This window comes from Saccopteryx leptura, chromosome 3 (assembly GCF_036850995.1).
Source record: "Saccopteryx leptura isolate mSacLep1 chromosome 3, mSacLep1_pri_phased_curated, whole genome shotgun sequence".
Taxonomy (NCBI): Eukaryota; Metazoa; Chordata; class Mammalia; order Chiroptera; family Emballonuridae; genus Saccopteryx; species Saccopteryx leptura.
Window position 1 is genome coordinate 108,905,206 of NC_089505.1, and position 22,391 is coordinate 108,927,596.

General features: G+C 49.4%; 1 protein-coding gene across 1 annotated transcript in view; it reads right to left on the bottom strand.

Moving 5' to 3' along the window:
* The window catches only part of CSMD2 (CUB and Sushi multiple domains 2), a 597,382-nt gene that overhangs the window by 365,281 nt on the left and 209,710 nt on the right, over positions 1–22,391 (bottom strand). Inside the window, exon 5 of the mRNA XM_066375796.1 lies at positions 18,044–18,251. Within this exon, the coding sequence (XP_066231893.1) occupies positions 18,044–18,251 (208 nt within the window). The remainder of the gene's footprint in view (positions 1–18,043; positions 18,252–22,391) is intronic.

Consider the following 22,391-nt stretch of genomic DNA (forward strand, 5'->3'; position numbering starts at 1 on the left):
GGGAGCAGGCAGGGAGGCTCTTCTCGGTGCTGCAGCCGTGCAAGGTCAGGGGTAGCACATGAGCAGGGCTTCAAAGCAGGGAAGCTGGGCCTGTTCAAAGTCACTCCAGCCAAACGTTTCTTGTAACTCTACATAAGGCCCCGAAAGGGTAAGTTAACTCAGGTCACACAATTAGTTGGATCAAAGATGATATTGAAATCCAACTGTATCTCCTAAAGCCATGTTCTTTCCCTTACTCCACAATGTCCTCTGTGAGGTTTGGGGACAAGCAGGAGTCCTGGAGGGGAGATTGTGATGTGTGGTCCCTCTCTCAGCAAGGTCAGCAGATCTGGGCTCAGGGACCGGATCTGGAGGCGGCAGAGGCCAAGCTCTTGTTACCACTCCACTTGGACACTGTCACCTGGAGTTGGGGCATCACGGTATATCCGCACAACTATGGGCATCCGCATCAGAGGATCAAGCCTACTGGGGACCCAGCCAGGGAACAGGGGGTGCTCAGCATCCAGCTCGGGGGTCAGCAGCCCAGCCTTCCCGCTGACAAACATTCTCCAAGGTTCCACATCTGTTTCTCAGAGCCGGCGATGCAGACTGCCAGGAGGGAAAACTGGGAGCAGGGAGAAGCTATACTCCCCCAACCTGCTGCATGAGAAGCAGCCTGTGAGTGCCGATGGCCTGCCACAGGAACAGAGCAAGACTCCAATCTAATTCTAGACCAAATTAAATGCTTGATTCAAGGGCTGGGGGAGTCAGTGCAGCTCAGACTGTCCTGGGACAAGAGGAGGACCAGGTGACATGGAATCCTAAAGACATCACGGTGCACAGCAGGGGTGGGGGGGGCACTCATTGCTGGATGGGACCCAGGAGTCACTCATCATAGGTCTACGGATAGAGGACAGAGAGAACCTGCAACTCCAGAAGAGAGAGCCAAAGAGTCCCGTGCTCAATGGTGTGTCAGGGCAGAAGAGGATTCAGGGTTCAGAGAAGCAGAAGAGAGAGGGGTTAGACCAGAGTTCACAGTCCAAAGAACGGGGTTCACCTCCTGGCTCGGGCACTGGCTAGCTGTGCTTATTTCTTTATGTATCTTGACACCTGTCCTGCTGCTGAAGGGCCCTGAGACAGGCAAGGTAAAACAAAGCTCTATGTGCTGTTCTTGCTGGTGGTGGCGAGACGCAGCTGCTAGGAGGACACTGAGGCTCGAAGATCTCGGAGGCTTTATTTAGTTAACAAGCTGTCAGCAAATCTGCAGGCCTGTCCGCTGCCAGGACTTTGGCTGGGCACTGAGGACACAAGGAGGATGAGATAAGTTCATGCTCCTCAGGAGCTCAGGTTGGGGAAGGACACTAGAGAAGCTAAGTGGCTTGTGCTGGTACATTGGGAACCTGGGAGGTGGCAGGTGAATGGTGTGAGGGAGGCCAGAGCTGCCACCACACTTCAAGGCTTCAGAGAAAAGACCGTCTGCATATGGCTGATAGCTCAGTCGGTTAGAGCGTCATCCCGATATGCCAAGGTTGCAGGTTCGATCCCCGGTCAGAACACACACAAGAATCAACCAATGAAAACATAAATAAGAAGAACAAGAAACTGGTATTTCCTCTCTCATTTCCTCTCTTTCTCTTCTTCCTTCTCTCTCTAAAATCAATCAATAAATTAAAAGAAGAAAAAAAGAGAGAGACAGCCTTTCATAGGCCTATACCAGGTAGACAAGGTGAGGGTCGAATTTAAAGCCAGAGGATGAAAACTTTTTGTGTCAGCATCGTAGTCACAGGGCTGATCACAGAACCTGGCACAGAGTAGGAAGACACAAACGTTTGTTAAATTCAAAAAGTCCGTTAGGAGTCAGTATGCTTCATTTTATGTAATATGTACACTTGCCCAAACTTATGCACAAATCATAACCAAACAGCCAAGTCAAATATAACCCAGCAATTTCTATGCCAAAAGATTCAATAATGGGTCTGTTCATAAGAAAATGGATCATTTCATAATGGGCAAAAATCTACCCACTCCATGACATTGCTCTGGAAAGAGTTCTATTTATGCCCAGTTTGGCTCTCAAACTTTATCTGCTTCAGAACACCCAGAAAAATGGTTAAAACCTCAGACATTTCTGACTTAGCAGTCTAGGACAGGACCAGGAGTCCGCATCCTGAAACACCTTCCAGGCAAGTTTTCTGAAGCAGGGAGCTGGTCAGTGCATCACGGTTTGAGAAACAAGGGTTGAATTCTAAAGAGTGTTTTTTAAAGTGGGAGATATAACTGAGACAGATCGGAAAATTTGGGGCTTCTAGAAGCTGCTGTGTCTGGCTGGCTTCTCCTCTCACCCTGCCTGCCACAAGACAGACAGACGGCCCTTTATTTCTGGGGAAGACAGTCATCTCCTCCTGAAAAGCCCATTCCTTCTTCCACTCTTTGATGTCCTTCATAATCTTGCTTGAAAGCCTGCCACACTCCATCAGTTCATAGTTCTCCCATTAGGTGCACAATGGGATCCCACAGAGGGAGCTTCAAAAAATACTGATGGCTAAGCCCTGGCCGGTTGGCTCAGTGGTAGAGCATCGGCCTGGCGTGCAGGAGTCCCGGGTTCGATTCCTGGCCAGGGCACACAGGAGAAGCACCCATCTGCTTCTCCACCCCTCCCCCTCTCCTTCCTCTCTGTCTCTCTCTTCCCCTCCCGCAGCCAAGGCTCCATTGGAGCAAAGATGGCCCGGGTGCTGGGGATGGCTCCTTGGCCTCTGCCCTAGGCACTGGAGTGGCTCTGGTCGCAACAGAGCGACGCCCCAGATGGGCAGAGCATCGCCCCCTGGTGGGCATGCCGGGTGAATCCCAGTTGGGCGCATGCGGGAGTCTGACTGCCTCCCCGGTTCCAACTTCAGAAAAAAAAAAATACTGATGGCTAGCCCCACCTACAGGCACTCTGACCTAGTTGGTCTGGGGCGTGGCCTTGCCATCACTGTGGTTCTAACAGGTACCGGGGTTGCACTAACTGCACTAAACCCTACATACCCCAACCCCAGCCCAGAGGTCAATGTCAATGGACACCTCTGCTTTGTCGGAGTCTCCCTGTTAGCCACCTCTCCCGTGGCCAGAATTGGAATCTGGAAAAGAAAGATGAAACCTCATGCAGGAGTGGCCTGTGAGGATGGAGGCTGCAGACTGAGGATTGAAAGGGGCCCCAGGCGGTCACTGCGTTCACTCCTGGCAGCAGGAAGCCCGCTCATCACCCTCTGATTGCCGTTCCTCCTGTCTCCTTGGGGTGTGTAGGCAGGCCGCAAAGAGAGCTCTAAAGACTACTGGTAGCACCAGTTGCTGGCAAATTGATTCCTCCCAACTGTGGGGTGGGCAGAGGGAGCAGTGCCTACCAAATCTCTCACCCCCTTATTGCAAGGTCGGTGTGCTGCCGCTCAGAGGAAGTGAAGGGGTCACTGAAACTCAGGTGGCTGCGGAAACTGACGACGGGCACCAGACGGGCATTTGCTTAACAAACTGGCTAATTTGAACCTGTCTCCCCCGCCAAAGCTCTTCTGCAGGGAAGGAGCAAAAAAGAAAGTGATATTTAACACACTTCCATTTCTGTGCTACACAGTCTCTTTGAGGTGGCAAGTTGGACCCTAATTGATTTCTTAAGTCAAAAGGGGGGGGGGAGACAAAAAAGAAAAACAAACAACTGCAAAGCCTTACCTCCCTCACGATGCAATCAAACCTCTCCAGTTCTGCCGACTGCTGAGCTTTTATTTTTTCAGACTGGCCAAGTGACTTGCATAATTTGAGATCCTTTCTAGCACTGATCAGTCTGCTTTGGCCCAAGCAGTTTGCTGATTAATTATTAATCAGAATGAGTTTAGGATGAGTAATCAGCAAGAGTCAGGGCTAATTTGCAAATGTCCCCCAGGAAGGTTATTACTTAAAATACTTGGCAGAGAGGCTCCACGTTAACCTTTGCAATTAGCCACAGGCCGTTGTTACTGGTGAGGCAGACACAGATCTCGCCTCCAAACACACCAACCTTGGGTACCCACTAGGTGCCCTGCACCTGGGGCTCTGCAAGGTTCTGCAGGCAGTGGTAGGGGAGGGAAAAGGCACAGAAAAAAAAAGACAACTACACAAGTAAGCAAGAAAATATCAGGGACTGACACGTGCCTGGAGTAAAACATGACGCTATAATAGAGTGAGGGGTCACTCTGTTTTAGTTTTATTTTTTAGTAAGATGGTGTGTTTCTTTTTTGTAATCAATTTTATGTTTCAATTACAGTTGATGTACAATATTATATGAGTTTCAGATGTACGACCCAGCAATTAGACAGTATATAAGTTACTAAAGTGATCATCCTGATAAATCTCCTGTCCACCTGACGTAGTTTTTAGAATATGACTGACTGACTGTACTCCCTGTGCTGTACTTTACACCCCTCTGGCTATTCTGTAACTATCAATTTGTACTTCTTAATCCTTTCACCTTTTCCAGCCAGCCCTGCCACCCCTTCCTGTCTGGCAGCCGTCGGCATGTTCTCTGCATCTGTGAGTCTGCTTCTGTTCTGCTTGCTCCTTTATTGTTGTTGTTGTTTGTTTTTGTTTTTTTTTTTAGATTCAATTGTTGACAGATAGTATCCATTGCCATTTTATTGTTCATATTTTTTATATTTTTTTCTTCTTTTTCTTCAAGAAGGCCCTTTAGCATTTCATGTAATGCTGGTCTGGTGGTAATGAACCCTATAGCTTTTGCTTATTTGGGAAGCTGTTTATCTTTCCCTTGATTCTAAATGATAGCCTTGCTGGGCAGAGGGGTTACTTTAGATTGCATGGACAAGGAAGGCCTTTCGTAGGAAGGGAGGTTTAAATTGAACACTGCATTTCAAAAAATTTTTATTTGTTTGTTTTAAAAAAAAGAAATTGAAGGCAGACCATCGTAAGCCCCGGGAGCAGCTAGTGCAGGGACCCGAGGAGGAAAACTGCTTAGTCCGTCCAAGGGCCAGGAGGAGGGTGAAGGCAGCCGCAGTACAGAGAGTGGACCTGAGGGGGAAGGGGAAGGGAGGCAGGGAGGTGGGCAGTGACCCGACAGCATAGTCTTGCAGGATTTTATTCTAAGTGTGGTGGAAAGTCGTTGGCAAGCCTTAAATTGGGGAGGCACGGATTGATGTATGAACACCGGTCTGCCCAGCTGCTGTACTATATGGAGGATGGATTATAGAAGCCATAGGAGCTGGGAGAGAAGGCCACTGAGCAGCCAGAGACGCTGGTGACATCGAATGGGCAGAAGCAGCTTCCTTTTGGGAGTAGACAGGGTGAAGGGAGGGGGAGGAAGAGGTTAAGGGTTAGGAGGGGATGAGAAACAACCCAATGCCCATCGATACACACATGGATATAAAAAATGTGGCACATACACACCAGGGAATACTATGCAGCCTTAAAAGGGAACTCGGACACGTGCTCCCTCAGGGAGCCATGAACACATGCTGAGTGAAAGAAACAAACACAGAACAAATACTGAACGATCCCACCTACACGAGGTACCTAGAGCGGTCAGATATATAGAGACAGGAAAAAGTGGTGGGTACCAAAGGTGGGGAGAAGATGGAGTTATTCTTTAACGGGTACAGAGTTTCAGTTTGGGAAGGTGAAACGAGCTCTAGAGCTGGAGGGTGGTGACAGCTGTACCACAACGTGAATGGGCTTAATGCTGTTGAATTGTACACTTCAAACGGGTACAGTGGTAACGTTTACATTATGAACATTTTACTGCAATTAAAAAAAAAAAAAAAAAGGCTGCTTGGAAGATTTTGAGATTCCTGTTAATAGATATGGAGCCCAAAAAAAACCCATCGGGGATGGACATTTCAGTGAGAACCACTGGCATGCAGAGGATACTGAAAGACAGCCTGTGATCAGCCGGAGTCACCCGGGAAAGAAGGCAGACGGGAAGAGAAGAGGACGGTCCCCGGGGTATCGGCATGTAAAGGCTGGACAGGGGTCGAGCAGTGAGGAGACTGAGAAGGAACGGCCGCGGGTCTGTGGTTCAAGTTAGTCACGAGAAAGAAAGAGTCCAGGAAGCTTCGATGACCAGAGTCACGTATTGCCAAGAGGCCAGATCACATTCACATAAAGATGGAGAAGCCACACTGGATTTGGAACCTGGAGGTCACTGGCACTCTGAGCAAAGTCAGTGTTAATGGTCGGCAGGGCAGAACTGAGGAAGGGACCCGTCTCAGCAATTGGTGGGAGCTGAATGGGGTTAAATAATGGGGGAGTTCGGTGCGTGCTGTTTTGATTTTGATTTTAGATGGTAGCTATTAGGACGCGTCTTTTTTCCCCCCTTAATTGAATATATTAGGATGACACTAGTTAACATAATCATACGGGTTTCAGGTTCCTGCTCCACAACACATCTCTGCACACTGCCCTGTGTGTGCACCCCCCAAGTCTTTGTCCATCACTATGTATCATCCCCATGCCCTCCTCTACCTCCCCTCCCCACCACTCCTGGCAGCACCACACTGTTGGAATGTGTCTTTATGCTGTTAACAGTGTTCAAGAGAGAAGAAAAAATTAATAAAAGAAAAAGAGATGAATTTAGTAGGAAAATCTTTGGGGATAATGACATCTGGAACATACAGAGGGGTGCTGACCTTTGACAGGAGCCAGGACATCTTGTCTACCAAAACATGTAGTGTAGCCAAGATACTGGCTGAGCAGGCATTTCATCTGTTCACTACATTTCCTGGCTCCCTTGTGACTATGCTGGACCATGTGACTACTTCTGGCCAATGAAACGTGAGCTGGAAGCCGTGTGTATCATATCTGGGCTGGGCTAGTGAAAAGCACAGGTTAGCTTCTCCACTCTATGCCCCTGTTATAGCTTTGGGGGCGGCCCCATATCCCTGATGGTGCACGTGTGATGGTGAAACCTCCTTGAGCCTGGACACCCACCTGCATGACATGTCAATCAGAATCACTTCCAAAGACCCATGACAGACATGTAGCATGAGCGAGAAAGCAAGTTTTGCTATGTTATATCATTGAATCTTAGGGTTAATGAGAGTTCAAAGAAGGAAGTGGTAAGAGATGAGACTGGGGTGGTGGGCAAGAGCTGGATCAAGAAGACCCTCTCCTGCCCTATCAGGGGCTGAAACTTTATAGTCTGTAGGCAATGCAAGATGATTGAAAGCTTCTGCCTGGGCTTAGCATGTCAGATCTGCATTTTAATTAAACCATTCTGGTAGCAGTGGGGAGGACAAATTGGAGAGCCCAAGAAGCTGGAAGAGCAGTAAGGAGGCTATGACAACCCACAAAGAGACGGTGATGGGCTGAACTGGGGGAGCGGTGGTGGAGATGCAGAGATGTGCTAGGAGAGGTGCAGGAGGAGACTTCAGCAATTGACTGACTGTAGCTGGTGAGAGAGCTGGACTAAACAGAGATGAGTCCCAGATTTTTGGATAACTAGGTGTAGGAAGGTACCCTAAACCAAGAAAGGAAGCACATGGGCCATGTTAGGAGTTACTTATGAGTGAGGCTGGAACAGGTTGAGCTGGAGATATTGGTGAGACATCAAGGTGATGTCCACCAAGTAGTTAGCTGTACAGTTAGATCAGGGGTCCCCAAACTACAGCCCTCGGGCCACATGCAGCCCCTTGAGGCCATTTATCCAGCCCCTGCCGCACTTCCGGAAGGGGCACCTCTTTCACTGGTGGTCAGTGAGAGGAGCATAGTTCTCATTGAAATACTGGTCAGTTTGTTGATTTAAATTTACTTGTTCTTTATTTTAAATATTGTATTTGTTCCTGTTTTGTTTTTTTATTTTAAAATAAGATATGTGCAGTGTGCATAGGGATTTGTTCATAGTTTTTTTATAGTCCAGCCCTCCAATGGTCTGAGGGACAGTGAACTGGCCCCCTGTGTAAAAAGTCTGGCGACCCCTGAGTTAGACGCTCAGTGGAGAGGCTGGGCTAAGGGAGGCAGATTTGAGAATGACAAATAGGAGGTACGGAGAGTCCCTGGATTACGAAATGAAATAGTTTCTGTAGGTTGGAAAATGTTTAAATATTCATATGCACAGGAAGGTAAAAATAAACACTATACTAAGACAAACATTTGTCTAAGTTGCACTTAATAGGTAAATATATCTGTTCCAACTGACATGCAAATTCAACTTAAGAACAAACCTACAGAACCTATCTTGTTTGTAACCCGGGGACTGCCTGTATTTGAAACCAAGAAAGGAAGTAAATTACCAAGGGGGAAGGTGTGGAGTGGGCAAAGCAGTAAGGGAAGAGCAGACATCAAAGGCAACAGAGAAGGGATGGCCAGCGAGGTCCAAGAAGAATCAGAGCGAGCAGCATGAAGGCCAAGAGAAAGGAGAGTCCCAAAAAGAGAAAATGTCCAACAGTGTAAAGAAACAAGGAAGTACCCAGTAAGATGAGACTGTACTTGGCACTGGGAGTGGTAGCGTTTGGGGTGGGGGCGATTTTCTGAGGATGACTTTATGTGAACAGCCTTCAGGGGAAGGCTGAGAGTAGAAGACCTGGTGGAGCAGGTGAAGGACTGAAGGAGTAGACCACTCTCCCAAGAACTTGGATGAGAAATTCACAGAGATACCGGAGTTCGATTCTTCTATGAAGCTTCTCCATTTTGTTAAAACCGACCCCGCCCACTGGCTTCCCCAATGGCAGAATCTGTTGAGTTCAACAGTGACCATCTTGCCATTTCATCAGATTGTCAGAGGCTCGTTTTCTACGCGAATGCCACTTCCTTGGCGAGCCTGCAGGTGTCACATACCAGCCACTGGGATGAGAAGAAGCTGGGATTATCAGAAATATAGGCTTGAGCTGGAACCAAGGACCTTATGTCAGTCTATGGAAACCAGAAGGGGTTGTAGGAGCAAGAGGCAGGCAAAAACCAGTGTGAAACATGGGATAGGTGAAGCCAAGAGTGAGTGGGATAAACGTTCAGGGCCAGGAGTGAAAACGAAGACCAGGATTGGGGCCTTGAACATTCGGAATCAATGACATCACCCAGGAAGGCAGGCCTTGCCAGAATGAGGGGCCTCTGGAGGGGCCCAGGACAGCTCCTTCCATCTGTCTCAGTGGCACCATCAGGCATCTGCCAGCTCCTTGAGAGAAGTGAGGAGAACATTGTGTTGCCCGCTGTCCTTCATGGTCCTGGCATGGGCCCCTGCGCTGATGACACGCTTAGTACAAACCTTTGCACACAGTCAGACCCACAGGGGCAGGCCAGCTGCCCGGCCTCAACTTTCCACGTGCAGTACTTTGCCAAAACACAAGCTCTTAGCAGAGCTGCTGTGCAGACGGATGGACCGCGGACAACTGGGCTCACTTCCTACTCATTCCAGCCGTGGCTTTTGTTTGCTTTCCGAGAGCAAGTTCTCACCGGTGGGAACAAGGAAGTCACGCTGATACTCTAGAGAGTGTGCGGGAGCCCTCGTCCTGGCTCTCTAGACATGTTTGTACCAGCAGCATGCGAGGGCACTAATCCTTTCCCACCATTCGGCTGCAGAGCTTGTAATGCTATTTCCAACTCTGTGAGATAGGGGAGATGAGATTTTAAAGGGCTCGTTATTTATGGCCTGGTTCCTGATGGCTACAACAGATGCAATTTCATGGGCTCCATCAGAAGAGAATAGCTTCTTGGGGTGGCTTAAAGCACTGGGATGTGGCGGGAAGAGAGGGAAGCAGGGGCCTCAGGGAGCCCCGGGAACGGCAGGAGGCTCGGAGTCTTGCCCGAAACAGATCCCTCCTCTTCCCAGTTCAAGGTGCCGCTGGGGTCAGCAGCCTCAGTCATGCACCATCTCAGCGGCTTCCCGAGTTATCTCTTGCAGCCTGAGTCCTTGACCCTGCTTTGCTCTTGACACTCCGACAGGATGAAATCCCAGAGGACAGGCTTTCAGCCGATGCGACTTCCATGTATGAAGTTCAAGGGCAAAGAGGGGCGCTGTAAGGATAGGGCTTTTGCATGAGCGATTCCCTGTGCCTGAAACGCTGATCCCCAGATGCCTCCCACGGCAGCTCCTTCTCCACAGGCAGATCTCAGCCTCAACCCTACACCTTCAGAGAAGCTCCTCATGACCCCTTTATCTTAACAGGGTCCTTACTGTTATTAATCCTCATCCTGTTCATTTTCCTCATCACACTCATCACAAGTGTATTTTACGTTTATTTTGTGGTTGTTTTTTCAATGTCAGTCCCCCCCTTAATAAACCAGAAGTCCCACAAAGGCAGAGGCTTTATCTCCCTCCTCCACCATTGTATTCCCAGGGCCAAGCCCAATGTCAGGCATTAGAAGAGTCCTATGTGGTTTGATTGAATTATAATGGGAAAGTGTTGGAAAGATGCAGATATGAAGGCTGACTGTCAGGGTGGAGGCACTGCTGAGTAAAGACCATGCTGGCGCTGATCCTGAAGATGACTTCTCAAAGCCCTGCCAGAGCATTTACCTGAACACCAAACTTTTCAGGAATAGCTGCTGATTTCCCTGACCACCTCTACCAGTCTTATCTCAGAGACTGAGTAGACCAGTAATCAAGGGAACCTGGTCCCTGTATCTAAGCTCATCTCCTTCCCCGCTGTGACCCTGACTTCCCTCTCTGTGCCCATGTGGTGCTGGGGAGGCCAGTGAGTGTCACCATCCCCCACTCAACCCCAGTCCTGCTCCTTCCTCTGTGTTCCTCTGTTTGATAAAGAAAAATCCCACCAGAGTCATCCACCTTGAAACTTGGAAATCATCCCAGATTCCTCCTCTGCCTCGGCTCCTCCTTCCCAAGGAACCCCTCAAAGCAGCCAGTTCTGCTCACGATAGTTTTCTGACGCCACCCCCTCCTGTCCATCCTTTCACAGCCGCCATAAATAACTCAAAGCCGGATTATCTCTTGCCTGAGCGGTCACATACAAGTTTTACCGCTGGTTTCTCAGTCTTCTAGTTTTGGACTCGATTAGAATTCAGAGGGACCATGTGACTTCTCTGCTTACCCTTCAAAAGCTTTCCTCACTCTATGGAATCCTCTCCCTGTTCACGAACGTGGAACCAGGTTCTGCATGACCCATGCTCTTCCTGTGCTCATTTCCGGCCTCACATCCTGCCATTGCTCTCTTGCACCCCAAAACACACTTGCAGTGCCCCAGACACACGGAGGCTCTTTCCTGCTCCATGCTGGTGGCAAGCTCTTACCCCCTAGTTCAACTCACAAGTCACCCCATCTAGGACTTGTTTATCTCAGTCCTCCCCTCCATCATGATAGGCAGACTGACAACTTTTTTCATAGGACATCCTTTGCTTTTTTCTCCTAGTGACCCAGTTTTCCTTTGGTGAACCAACCCTCCTCCACTCCCAAGCATGAGGCTTGGCTGGGGCAGAAAGCCGCCGTGTGGGCTGGGCTGGCCAATGATAAGACCTTTTGGCTATATTGATAGTGAGGCCTGGGCTCATGATTCAATCTAGTTCAATCAAAGTTTCTCTGGGGGCTTTCATGGGAATAATTAGGAAAGTTACAGTCCCTTCAGGGATTGCTAAACCAGTAGGATGGCGGTCACCTTTGCTACCACATTGGGGAAAACTAGCCTGAAAATAAAGCCAACACACAGGAGAGCAAAGCCTTGGGAGGGAGAGAAGCAGATTCAGATGACATTATCCGTACACCTTGATCCAGCAGTGCCTGAAAGCAACCCCTAGACTTTTCATTAGAGAAGTCATCGCATTCCCCTTTTAGCTTAGGTTAGCTGGAGGTGAGTTTCTACTTCTTGAACCACAAAAATCCTAGCTACTAACACTTCTCTTTTCAGTCCCTACGGGAACTTCTTAATACCTCTTAGAAAAGCATGTAACACGTGATATTGTAAAGCATTTAATCACATGCTGCCTGTTCACCCTGGTTGTGAGTGCCACGGTCCAGCACAGGGCACAGATGTTACATAAACATTTGTGGAGTGAATAAATAACTCCTTGGGAACGGGACTGTGCCTTTGTCTCCTCGGCGCCTAGGAGAGCCTCGTTCACAGAAGTCTCTCGATAAATGATTACTGAAAATAAATAGGGGGAAAGTAACAGAAAACATAAATGATCTAAGCCAATGGTTTGATAAAGTATATGTAAATGAAGAAATAAGTGAATAGTTATTATTAACAAATCCCCACTGGCGTGCTGTTCTCGTTCTAATTATATCTGAACCTAATGGCTCCTGAATGAAATATCTAGTTAAAAGTCATGAGATCACATGGCCCTCGTCGGCTCCAAATCCATGTGTACAATGCTAAATAATTAAAATGAGGTCTTTCAAGAGGAAAAAGAGTGTTGCTTGCAAAATTTCCAACTTGAGTGTCTGTAAAGCAGGGAAGAGTTGTCGCGCCCCCACCTAGAAAAACAAAAGCAGGCGAATGAAGGGGAACAACGTGGAGACATCCCACAAAGCTGGGTCCGGAGAGTAGGCTGAGCTGCTTTTTGGGGGAATTCTCTTTCCAGAAGCAGCGGAGTCTATCGGGCAGTGCCTGCGGGCAGGGCCAGGGAAATCCAGATGGCAGAGCGGGCTTTCCTCTGTCGTCTCCAGGCGGAGGGGGCGGCCTGGGCGCAGAGGTAGTTGGCAGAGCCTCGGTGGTGGCGATGAGGGGGAGGAGCATGGTGGACAGTATTTTCCCATGAGAATCCTGGGGACTACTGCCAGGTCCTGTGTCTCAGGGATCAGGGGAGTTCCCATTTTGGCCAAGAGGACCAGCCAGCAGCTCTAGAATGATGCCCTCCCTGGTCCATCACCTCTCATATCAAGTGGTACCCACCCTTCAAGGCTAGTTTAAACACTTGATAGAGGCAAGTTTGTCATATAAAGGTCTGTGGGGGGTTGGCTTGGGGTGTGGGGACATAGAGAAGGGGCAGATGGATTGCAAATGATCAGAATGAAACAAAGAATAAAAACCGAAGTGAAGGGGGCAAGGAGGGGAGGCTGGACATCACTGACAGAGACTGACTCCCAGAGGTGACAAGCAACGAGCTGGGTGTGGTTCCAGGGTCAGCGCAGCCATCCCACATGTGGGAAGGAGCTCTGAACTCCCTCCGCCATACCCACCCCCACTGACACTCAAAAGCACTTCCACTGGCCCCCAGGACAAGGGGACTTCTGGGCACAGGTCTGTCTCGGCCTGCCCTCCCTGCTAGAGGGAAAACTGCCACTGGAGGGACAAGGAGAGAAACAGAAAGAGAAGGGGAAGAGAGGAAGGAGCAACTGGACTCTGCAGCCTCCTTAACCAGAAGCAGCACGAGGGCCCAGACAGATGTGCTCCCTTCTCTGTCTTGGGTAGTTATGTTCCTGAACATCACTCCATACTCTCGGCCCCTCCTCCCCTAGTGAGTGGGCCCCGAGGGGCAGGGGCTGTGCCTGATTCCCGGTGGGGATCCATCTCCCCGGCTCCGAGACCTGCCTAGAGCAGCCAGTGCTGGCTGAATGAGTTGAATTCTCTTCTGTTCTTCTAACAAAGCAGCAGCTACGAGGTCACTCTGGGGCTGGGGCCAGGCAGAGCAGAGGGAATGCTGCCCGCAGTGTGCGCATAAAGTGCAGCTCTGGGCAGCCACTGTCAACAAAGCCACTGCCCCTCTGACCCCTGCACGGGCATCCTCTGGTCTGACCCAGGGGCTCTCCGCCAGTCCACCTCACCTGCATGTAGAAGCGATTCCTCTGGGGGCTGAGCCAGAGTGACAGGCTGTCCCTCTCCGCCTGGGGTGAGGCCACGGGGCTGGCAGGCTAGGAAAGTGGCCTCTGTGGAAGCACCAAGAATGGGGCCAATGAAGCTCCGAGTAGCTAGAGATGCCTCACTTAACCTTTCCCCCTTAAAGAGAGAGCCCCTGACTCTGGTCCCCACCCCAGAGCATTATACTGACCATGAACCAGGTCGCAGTATACATAACCCTTTCAACGTGTTTTGCAAGCTAGAATGATGAGCTCATTTTTCAGATGTGGAAACTGAGGCTCAGAGAGCGAGTAACTAACCACCTCAAGATCACATAAGTATTAGGAGGTGGATCTGAGTTCTGAGCCCAAGTCCATCTGACTCCCAAGCTGGCTGTCTCTCCCCAGTCAGGTACCAAGATGCAGGCTCCAGGCCTAAACCTAGAGGGACGACACGGACCACTTCCTATTCTGGAAGAGGACGTCTGGTTTTCTCTCTTTCCTTGTAGCCCAGAGGAAGAGTCTGGAGAGACTCAAATGGAGAGTGCTGAGCTTGTGGCAGAGGAAGGGGTGGGGAGAGACTTTCATTTACCGATCTCCTCCCCAGTGGAGAGGCTGGGTCTGTAACGGGCAATCACTTCTACTCATCACAATAACACAATCCTGATACCCTCCAGGGAACTCTAGGTTCCAGGGACCCAGAACCCTGGGTTTGAAGGGGTCTCTGCATCTCTCAGTCCCAACCCTCTGAAAAGTCCAGAGGCCTCATGAGGAATGAGGTAGAGTATTTTCCTAGAATTTGAGGGGAGGGATGGGGCCCCACCTGGGAAGGGTCAGTGAGCAAAAATCTGGCCCCTGAACTGAGTTCAGTGAACCAGAGATAGGAGTGCGCGTGTGCAGGGGGTTGACTTGCTGACGAGTACAGGGCAGGGACTTGGAGGGCTGCGTGTCAGGGCTGACTCGTCTCTGTGTGTATGCATTTAGTGAGGGAATAATACCAAATATACTGTCGGGATTGTAACTCTCCATCAGTTCAAACCCAGCTTTTGCTCATGGACAATCACCAAAAATCAAACAAACAAAACAATTAACTTAAGGGTTCAGTGCTCACTCTAAGCAGCCTTTTCCTAAACAAAATATGCATTGTCGAGTTCCCGGAGGCCTGTCATGGACCCCCAAACAGGAAGTAGATGTCCACTGACTGATGTGTCTACATCAGGTGGCCCTACAATTACGGACACACAGTGCTACTTAGGTATGCTCCACCAACTACACTATGTCTCTCCCGATGTCCGCACAAGCCTGCCAGTGGGGTAGATCCTGCCACGCTTTTGGCTTTGAATTGTCCTTTGTTTTATGAAATAATGTTCTGAGGATTTGGCAGGCTTTTCCCTAATATCCTTACTTGAAAAAATAAAAACTTACCAACCCTATGTTTCCCCAACCGTTTGGAAATTTTACTGGTCCGTGAAATTCAAACAACCAGAACCCTAATTAAAACTCTCCTGTGGTCATCCCAGGTGGGGGAGGAGAGGCATGTGGACACTGAGTCAGGACACTGCGTGCCGCCGCCCGCTCCTCCGAATCGGTGGGGCCCTCCTATTCCGTGAGGGAGGTGGTGGAGTTTGTTTGTTTTTTCCTCTCCTCTCAAAGATGTCTGTCTTCTCAGAATCCGAGTTGCTCAAATTCATCTTTTCTAACAGGATCTGCCGTCTTCCTGTGCGTTGGGGCAGAAACTCAAGAGCACGTCCTAAAATCTTAGCGGAAGCTGGTGACAGCAAGCGCACTCATAAACCAGCAGTGTTGCCCCGTCTCAGGAATCCAGGGATCCATAAAGGAACGGGGGGGGGGGGGGGGGGCGGGTTCTTCGCACATACGTCCTGCGCCTCCCCGTTTGTTTATCCGTCACTGCTATGCAAGGATAAATCAGAACAAGAAGCGCATCCTGCCTGGCAGTGGGGATACCAACCCTGTAAATAATTACGATTTAATCTTATAGCAAAGAGTTCTGAATGACTCCCCTAACGATTTCCTCTGCTTAATTCCTTCCCCACTGAGTGACTTAATAGGAAAAGGAACATTCTTTCAGATTTGTTTCACTCCAGAAGTTTGGACAACGTGTCGAGCCACACCTGGGGAGCAGAGAGGTGGGAGATGTCCGGCCCACGGATAAACAAGGGAGTTGAGGAGGCCTTCAGACTGGAAGGGAGGGGACGGGCGGGGATGTTTATCTCTGCATCTGTTTGCAGAAGTGAAAACTTGGAAACAACCTCACAAGAGATCTGATGTGTCAAGTTCGCACAAATCTGATGAGGGAATGCCACAGAGCCAGGGCAATCCTTCAGTGTTGTCGTGGCTAAGAAGATAGGCTTTCAAGGCCGGCTAACCTGGGGTTGCATCCCAACTCCACCTTCCTGGCTGTGTGACTTCAAGCATGTCGCACGCCCTCTCTGGGCCTCATTTTTGTTTCCCATCGGTAAAAGGAAGAAAATTATGCTACCCACTTCCTAGAATTTTTATAAAGATGAAATAAAATTATAGCTGTAAGAGCTTAGAACCAGCCCGCCACATGTTGAGAGTAAATGCTCAATATATGATACTATTATCATGCCTACCTGTATTTTGGAAGCATCTGTAATGATATCAAAAGATTTTCATGACCTAATGCTAGGTTAAAAATACAAAACTACAGGTATAGTAAGATCCTAATTTTGTAATATTAAAATATATTTAAGTAGCCAGCTAGCTTGATCTAGGCAAAACAAGCTGAAGGAGAATACATCAAAATTTTAATATGTGCCCTTCATTTCTCTATAACTTCTTCTATTTTTCTTGTTTTGTATAAGGAGCATATATGTATTACATCTATAATCAGAAAAACAGATTTTTTACAAAAAGAGGCAGGGGGACAGAGGGTCTTTAGACGGGGCAGGTCACTGTGGTTCCAGCTCAGAGAAGGGTCATCTAGACTTTTAACCGAACTCCTAGATCCCAAGGTCCAGCATGGCCCCTAGACTAGAACATCAACCTCCACACAGCAACCTCACTGTTCGGCTCACGCATGCTTCTCTTCATACCCCACCCAGTGTAGTACATGACCTGGCTGAGTTCACGGACAAGCATTTGACACCATAGTCTTCCACTGCACCGCTCGCCTTTCACGGCACTGGGAAGTTCTCTGGGCTACGCTGGTCCCCAAACTTCAGAGTCCCCATTTTGGGAGGAGTCCATTTCCACTTTATCTCATTCCAATAGTCATACTTGGCTCCTACCATGGGCTCATCTTATTTTCTTCCCCTCAAAAGATCATGTCTTAATCAACTTGTGTTTCTATTACAGCACATAAACCTGGGATAGAAGAGGTATTCAATGAATGTGCCTCCTGGTTTCCTCTTCTGCCTCCCGCCCTCCCCCTCACCCCTTCCTCCTCAGTCCCACTGATCACCGTACTCGGTGGTTACCGACTTCCCACTTCACTAACAGTCATCATGACGTGTCCTATGCCCTCTGTGGGCACCACACCCTGCCTTCCCAACACTGTGCAGCTATGAAGGCTGCAAAGACGCCAATCTTATCTGAAGCACATCTGGACACATCCTTCTGTTGGCTTCTGATGTGCTGACACAGCCCCCCCCCCCATGCCCTGATAACACAGCCACAAGAACAAGACGAGAGAGTACTTGAAGTGCCACACCATCACCCCATCACCCCAAGGCTTGTCACCAAAACCGGAAGCTGGGCGCTTCCTGAGGCCAGCCTCAGATTGGACATACCCCGTGGGTCCAAATCTAGAAGACTACAAGCAACTAAGGCCAGGAAGTCTCCAGCACCCATCTTCTCCGGGCTCGTCAGCATTGAGAGTCCCCACAGCTGGTGGACTGCACCGCTGCAAAGCCATGCTTCTCAGTAAAACCGGAGTGACCAAGAGCAGGTCGGGCCTTCCCTTCAGAGACCCAGACAGAAAGTCTTTCCAGCCTCAGGGCCCCAGGAGTGGGAAAAGCAATCGTCACTTACGGTTCTATTCCGTGTTCGAAGCTATGAACACATCTTCCAGAAATGGAGCTATATTTCAAAGTCATTTCACTGAGACCCTCTCCCACGTCCTGAGACCAGAACATTTCTAGTCTAAATGCAAGTTACTCTACCAAAAACCCATCAAGAAATTCTTCAGCAAGGACATGCTTCAAATCAGATAGCAAAATCACTGTAAAAATTTACCCAGGCTCTAAAAATATGCAGGGATGCCTCACTGTAATGAAAGGAAAACTCTCCAACAAGCTGGTGTGGGAAGTGGCAAAGGGACCTTAGGCTGCAGGTCCCAGGGCTAAGGAGACTGCGCCCAGAAAGGCACCGACCGTGGCAGGGGGCAGGGGTGGGGATGGAGCTTACCAGAGGGAGGAGCCTTCGGTCCCCGTGACTTCCAGAAAGTCATAACCGTCCTCCAGCTGGAAGTCAATGAAGACCAGAGCAATGGTGTCCCCCAGCTCGGCCAGGATGGTCCACGTGCAGTCGGCATTGTTGTGGTACTCCGAGGGGAAGTGCGGGCTGGAGATGATGCCGCTCTGGCCACGCAGGGTCCCGCCACAGGCATCGTCCGCTGTGGGCAAGAGACAAGAGGCTCGCGTGACTTGGTCCTGTTGGCAGGCCCTGGGACTCAGCGTGTGCTTCGCCCACGAGAAGGCGAGAGAGTCCTGAAATCCAGTGCACCGACAGGATGGGCCTAGATCCCCATCTGAACTGGCCTAACAATAATGATACCAACCCTTCATGGCCCCATACCATGTGCCAGGCCCTGTCCTGAGAATTTTCCCGAACAGATGAAGGAACCAAGGCTCAGAGAGGTTAAGTAACCTGTCTGTGGTCACACAGAGAATGAGCCAGGATTCGAACTCTGCCCTTCAGAGCACGTTCATAACTGCCACCCCACACTGCTCCATGATGACTGGGAAGGACGGCAAAACCAGCTGTCACATTTCTTTCCGCAGTCACACCTGTGGTGAACGGGCGGCTCCTCCCCCCAGATCTTAGTAAACCTCAGACTAATGGAACAAAACAAAAACCCCACTCCATTCCCTGGGGCACAAGTCAAAGGGTTGTCCCAAGCTCATCACAGCCTGGCTGGACCTCTGCGACCTTTCCTCTTGTCCCTTGTCCCCAGGCCAGCTCTGTTTCAACGCTGCACATATTCAGGGCCCTTTGCTCACACGGCTCCCTCTGCCGAGGACGTCCTTTGTCTAGGGCCACTCCTCTTACACTTTGGGACCCAACCTCGATGCCACCTCTTAGCAAAGCCTCATTTCCCCAAGCTAGTAGAAATTACTCTTTCCTCTGGGCTCCCTTGGCAATGTATCTGACTTCAGACACGGCACCTCGCACTGTTTGGATGGCCTGTTGTTTTCCACTCGAGGTTCTGAGCCCTGCTAGGAGTCCCCAAGGGTGGGGACCATGTTTCACTCATCCCTGCAGCATAAGCTGGCACTGCTCCCAGCTGAGACTTGATGTTCAGAAAAAGTGATCCGAGGAACATGTTCTCACATATAATAGTTAACAGCACTGGCTTTTGAATTATTGCAGACCTCAGTTTGAATCTTTCCCCTGCTGCTTACCAGCTGGGCCACCTGCCCTCCGGGAGCCTGCAGGAAAGTGAATGTAATACACATAGTGTCTGCTACGTTAGTGACACGGACGAACGCGGAAGGAAAGGAAAAGTGCAGTATCAGGGTTCAGATGTATATCAGAGGCAGCAGAGAAGCACTATCCTACCTTCTCTATGTGTTTCATATGAAGACTTACTAATGATAAAGTACAATATTATCTCTATTTTACAGGCAAGGGAACCAAGGCATCAAGAGATTCGATTATTTGCCAAAGTGCAAATTATTCGACACACAGCCCATAGTGATGAAAGGAACTGGAATTCTAAGCCTGGGTCTGATTCCAGGGCCTATGCTCTTAACCAATATAACTCTTCTGTCCAGGAATACAATTCACACTTTGAGGACAAAGGTAAAGCAACCATTATTTTGCTTGGGTAAGTTAATTTGGGAAAGTTTAAGAGAGGAGGTGCTATTAGAGTTGGGTTTTGAAGGATGAATAGGAGTTCACTAGCTAGAGAAGAAAGGTATTTAAGAGATACGGGAACTAAATATCATAAGCACAGAAGCATGAAAGCACAAAGCATGTCTAAGTAGCTCTAGAAGGCTTATCACACAGAGAGGGATGATGGGCCACGGTACCGAAAGTGAAGAAGGAGTAACATGACGGAGAACACAGAACCAAAAGGATTTGGAAGCAGAGGACTGCAGCAGAAAGAAGATGGATTTTAAGGTCAAGAGATCTATATCTGAATTCAGGCTCCACAATTTCCCAGCCATGTGACTCGGGGCAATTTATTTCTCTAAGAGTCATGTTGCTTCTCTACACAATGGTTTGTTGTGATAACACAATGGGATAATTCATGTGACAGTACCTGGCATTCACTAGCGACTGTCATATGGTAGATGCCCAGCAAATGCTAAGTTCTCCTTTTTATTCCTCTGTTTCTTAAGTATCAAAGGTAGTGAAGAACTATGACTGAATCTGCATTCCAGAGCGATCTCTGTGGCTGTGGCATCGAGGAGGTCTGAGCTGGGGAGTAGGCAGGATGCTCTGGGTAGGCCGTAGTTCCCTATGTCCAGCTGAGGCCGGATGAGATTTGAGCTAAGGCCGTGGGGAGTATGGGGGAGAACTTATTGGAGAAAGACTGAGGAAGTAAAATCTGCAGGACTCAGCAACCGGGAGGGATGCCCTCCAGGTTTCTGCCGAGCATGGGTGGATGGATGAACGGTGCCGCTCGCTGGGGCAGGGATCCCAGGAGGGGCGTGCCTCCTCGCGTGGGAGGCCACCAGGAGTGCTGTCTTAGACACCAGGACTGGGTGTGTCTGTGGGATGTCCTGCCGGAGAGACTGTGATTGCAGCTGGATAGACAGAAGACATGGGCGATGAAGGTAAAAGGGAGTGTATTCTGTGGCCCCGAGTTATTCTTATTAATGTCAATCTACAGGGTCAAAGTCAATTTCAAGAGAAGAAGCCTATTTCTATATTCCAACTCAGGCATGTGTGAGCACAGACATGAAGGGGCCTCACTCTATAGGTGAATGTTTCTTTCCCATACCCATTAACAGAGCACCTACTGTGTGCCAAACACTGGGCTAGGGTCAGTACTACATTATGAAAAACTCAATTTCATCCCTGTCCCCGAGAGTTTCAGAGCAGGGACACCAGGCAAACACACGGTGGCTCTCAGGAATTGTTATAACTGAGGTGTCTGAGGTGTCAAAGCACAGTGATAGCACATGGGACTTTGGAACGGCTTCATGGAGGAAGCAGCATTTTGTGCTGAGACATTCATTCAGCAAATGTTTACTGGGTGCTTACTATGTGTCAGGCACTATTCTGGGTACTGGGGATTTATTTATCTGCAAATAAAACAAACCAAAATGCCGACTCTCATGAAATTACGTTTTAGTCAGAGGGAAATAGGCAATACCAAAGATAAAGAATTAAATCCTCTGGTGCACGAGGTGGTGATTAATGCAGGAGGAAGGGGGGCGCCCTGTTCTGGGAGGGGCACAGACATTTCAGAAAGGGCCTCACTGAGAAGGTGCCCTGTGAGCAAAGACCTGAAGGAGAGAGAGCGGAAGCCATGTGGCTATCTGTGGGAAGAGCGTTCCAGACAGAGCAGCAAATACAAAGGCGACGGTGTAGAGAGGCGGTGAAGAGCATCAGGGGGACCTGAGCAAGGAGAATGCAGGCAGCGAGGCCCCACAGAGAGCCTCTGTAAGGATTTGGGCTTTTAATGGAGACAGATGAGAAGCTAGCAAGGGCTCTGAGCAGAGAATGACGTGATCTGTGGATTAGCATGATCCTTTCAGCTGCTGTGTAGACAACAGACCAAAGAGGAATAGGATGGAGGGCAGAGCCCATAGAAGCTACTGGGGATGATCTGGGTGGGAGATGAGGGTGGCTTGGACCAGGTGGTCCTAGTGAGATGTAGTCAAGAGTCTGGTTATGTTTTCAATGCCAACCAGGCAGGACATGTTTCACCCAGGATCTAACTGGCTGGCAGGCCTAAGCGGGGAGGGTGCCCAGAGGAAACGCAAGAATGAGGCAGGTGTGGTGAGCCAGTGTGGTGTGTCCCACCTGATTTAGTGAGAGGACTCTGGTCCCAGGGACTTCCTGGTTGGAGTTATCTGAATGCAGATGGAAAGTCAGGGATGGCAGAGCTGGGCTGGGCAGGAAGTCAGGGCTGCATAGTGACGGCCTTGGATACCAAAAGAGCTGTGGTTCTAGTCTCCCTTGCCTCCTCCCTTCCTCCTTAGCTCCCCCTAATCTAGATGCCCAGGCCCCAGGAAGGAGGGAGCCAGGGAGGGAGGGAGGCAGAGAGGGAAAGCATATTTGCCTTGCTTGGCTTTAAATCCAGTTTGCTGGTGCTGTTTATTTGTTGTATGAAAGTTGCATGATATTTCCACCCTGGGTACTTCTCTGGCATGAGGCAATGGAGTCTGACATCCAAGGCAGAGTCTCGGAGTCTCCTTTTGATGTAAAATGACTTTACTGTGACCATCACTAGAAAGATTAGCTACAGGAGCCAGTCAGCAAGCGGGAGATCTGTCAGCGTCATTCCCAGCATGCACGGGCCTGCCGGTCCCCAACGGTCCTGCACTGGCCCTGTCTACACCAGGTGAAACTGTTCTAT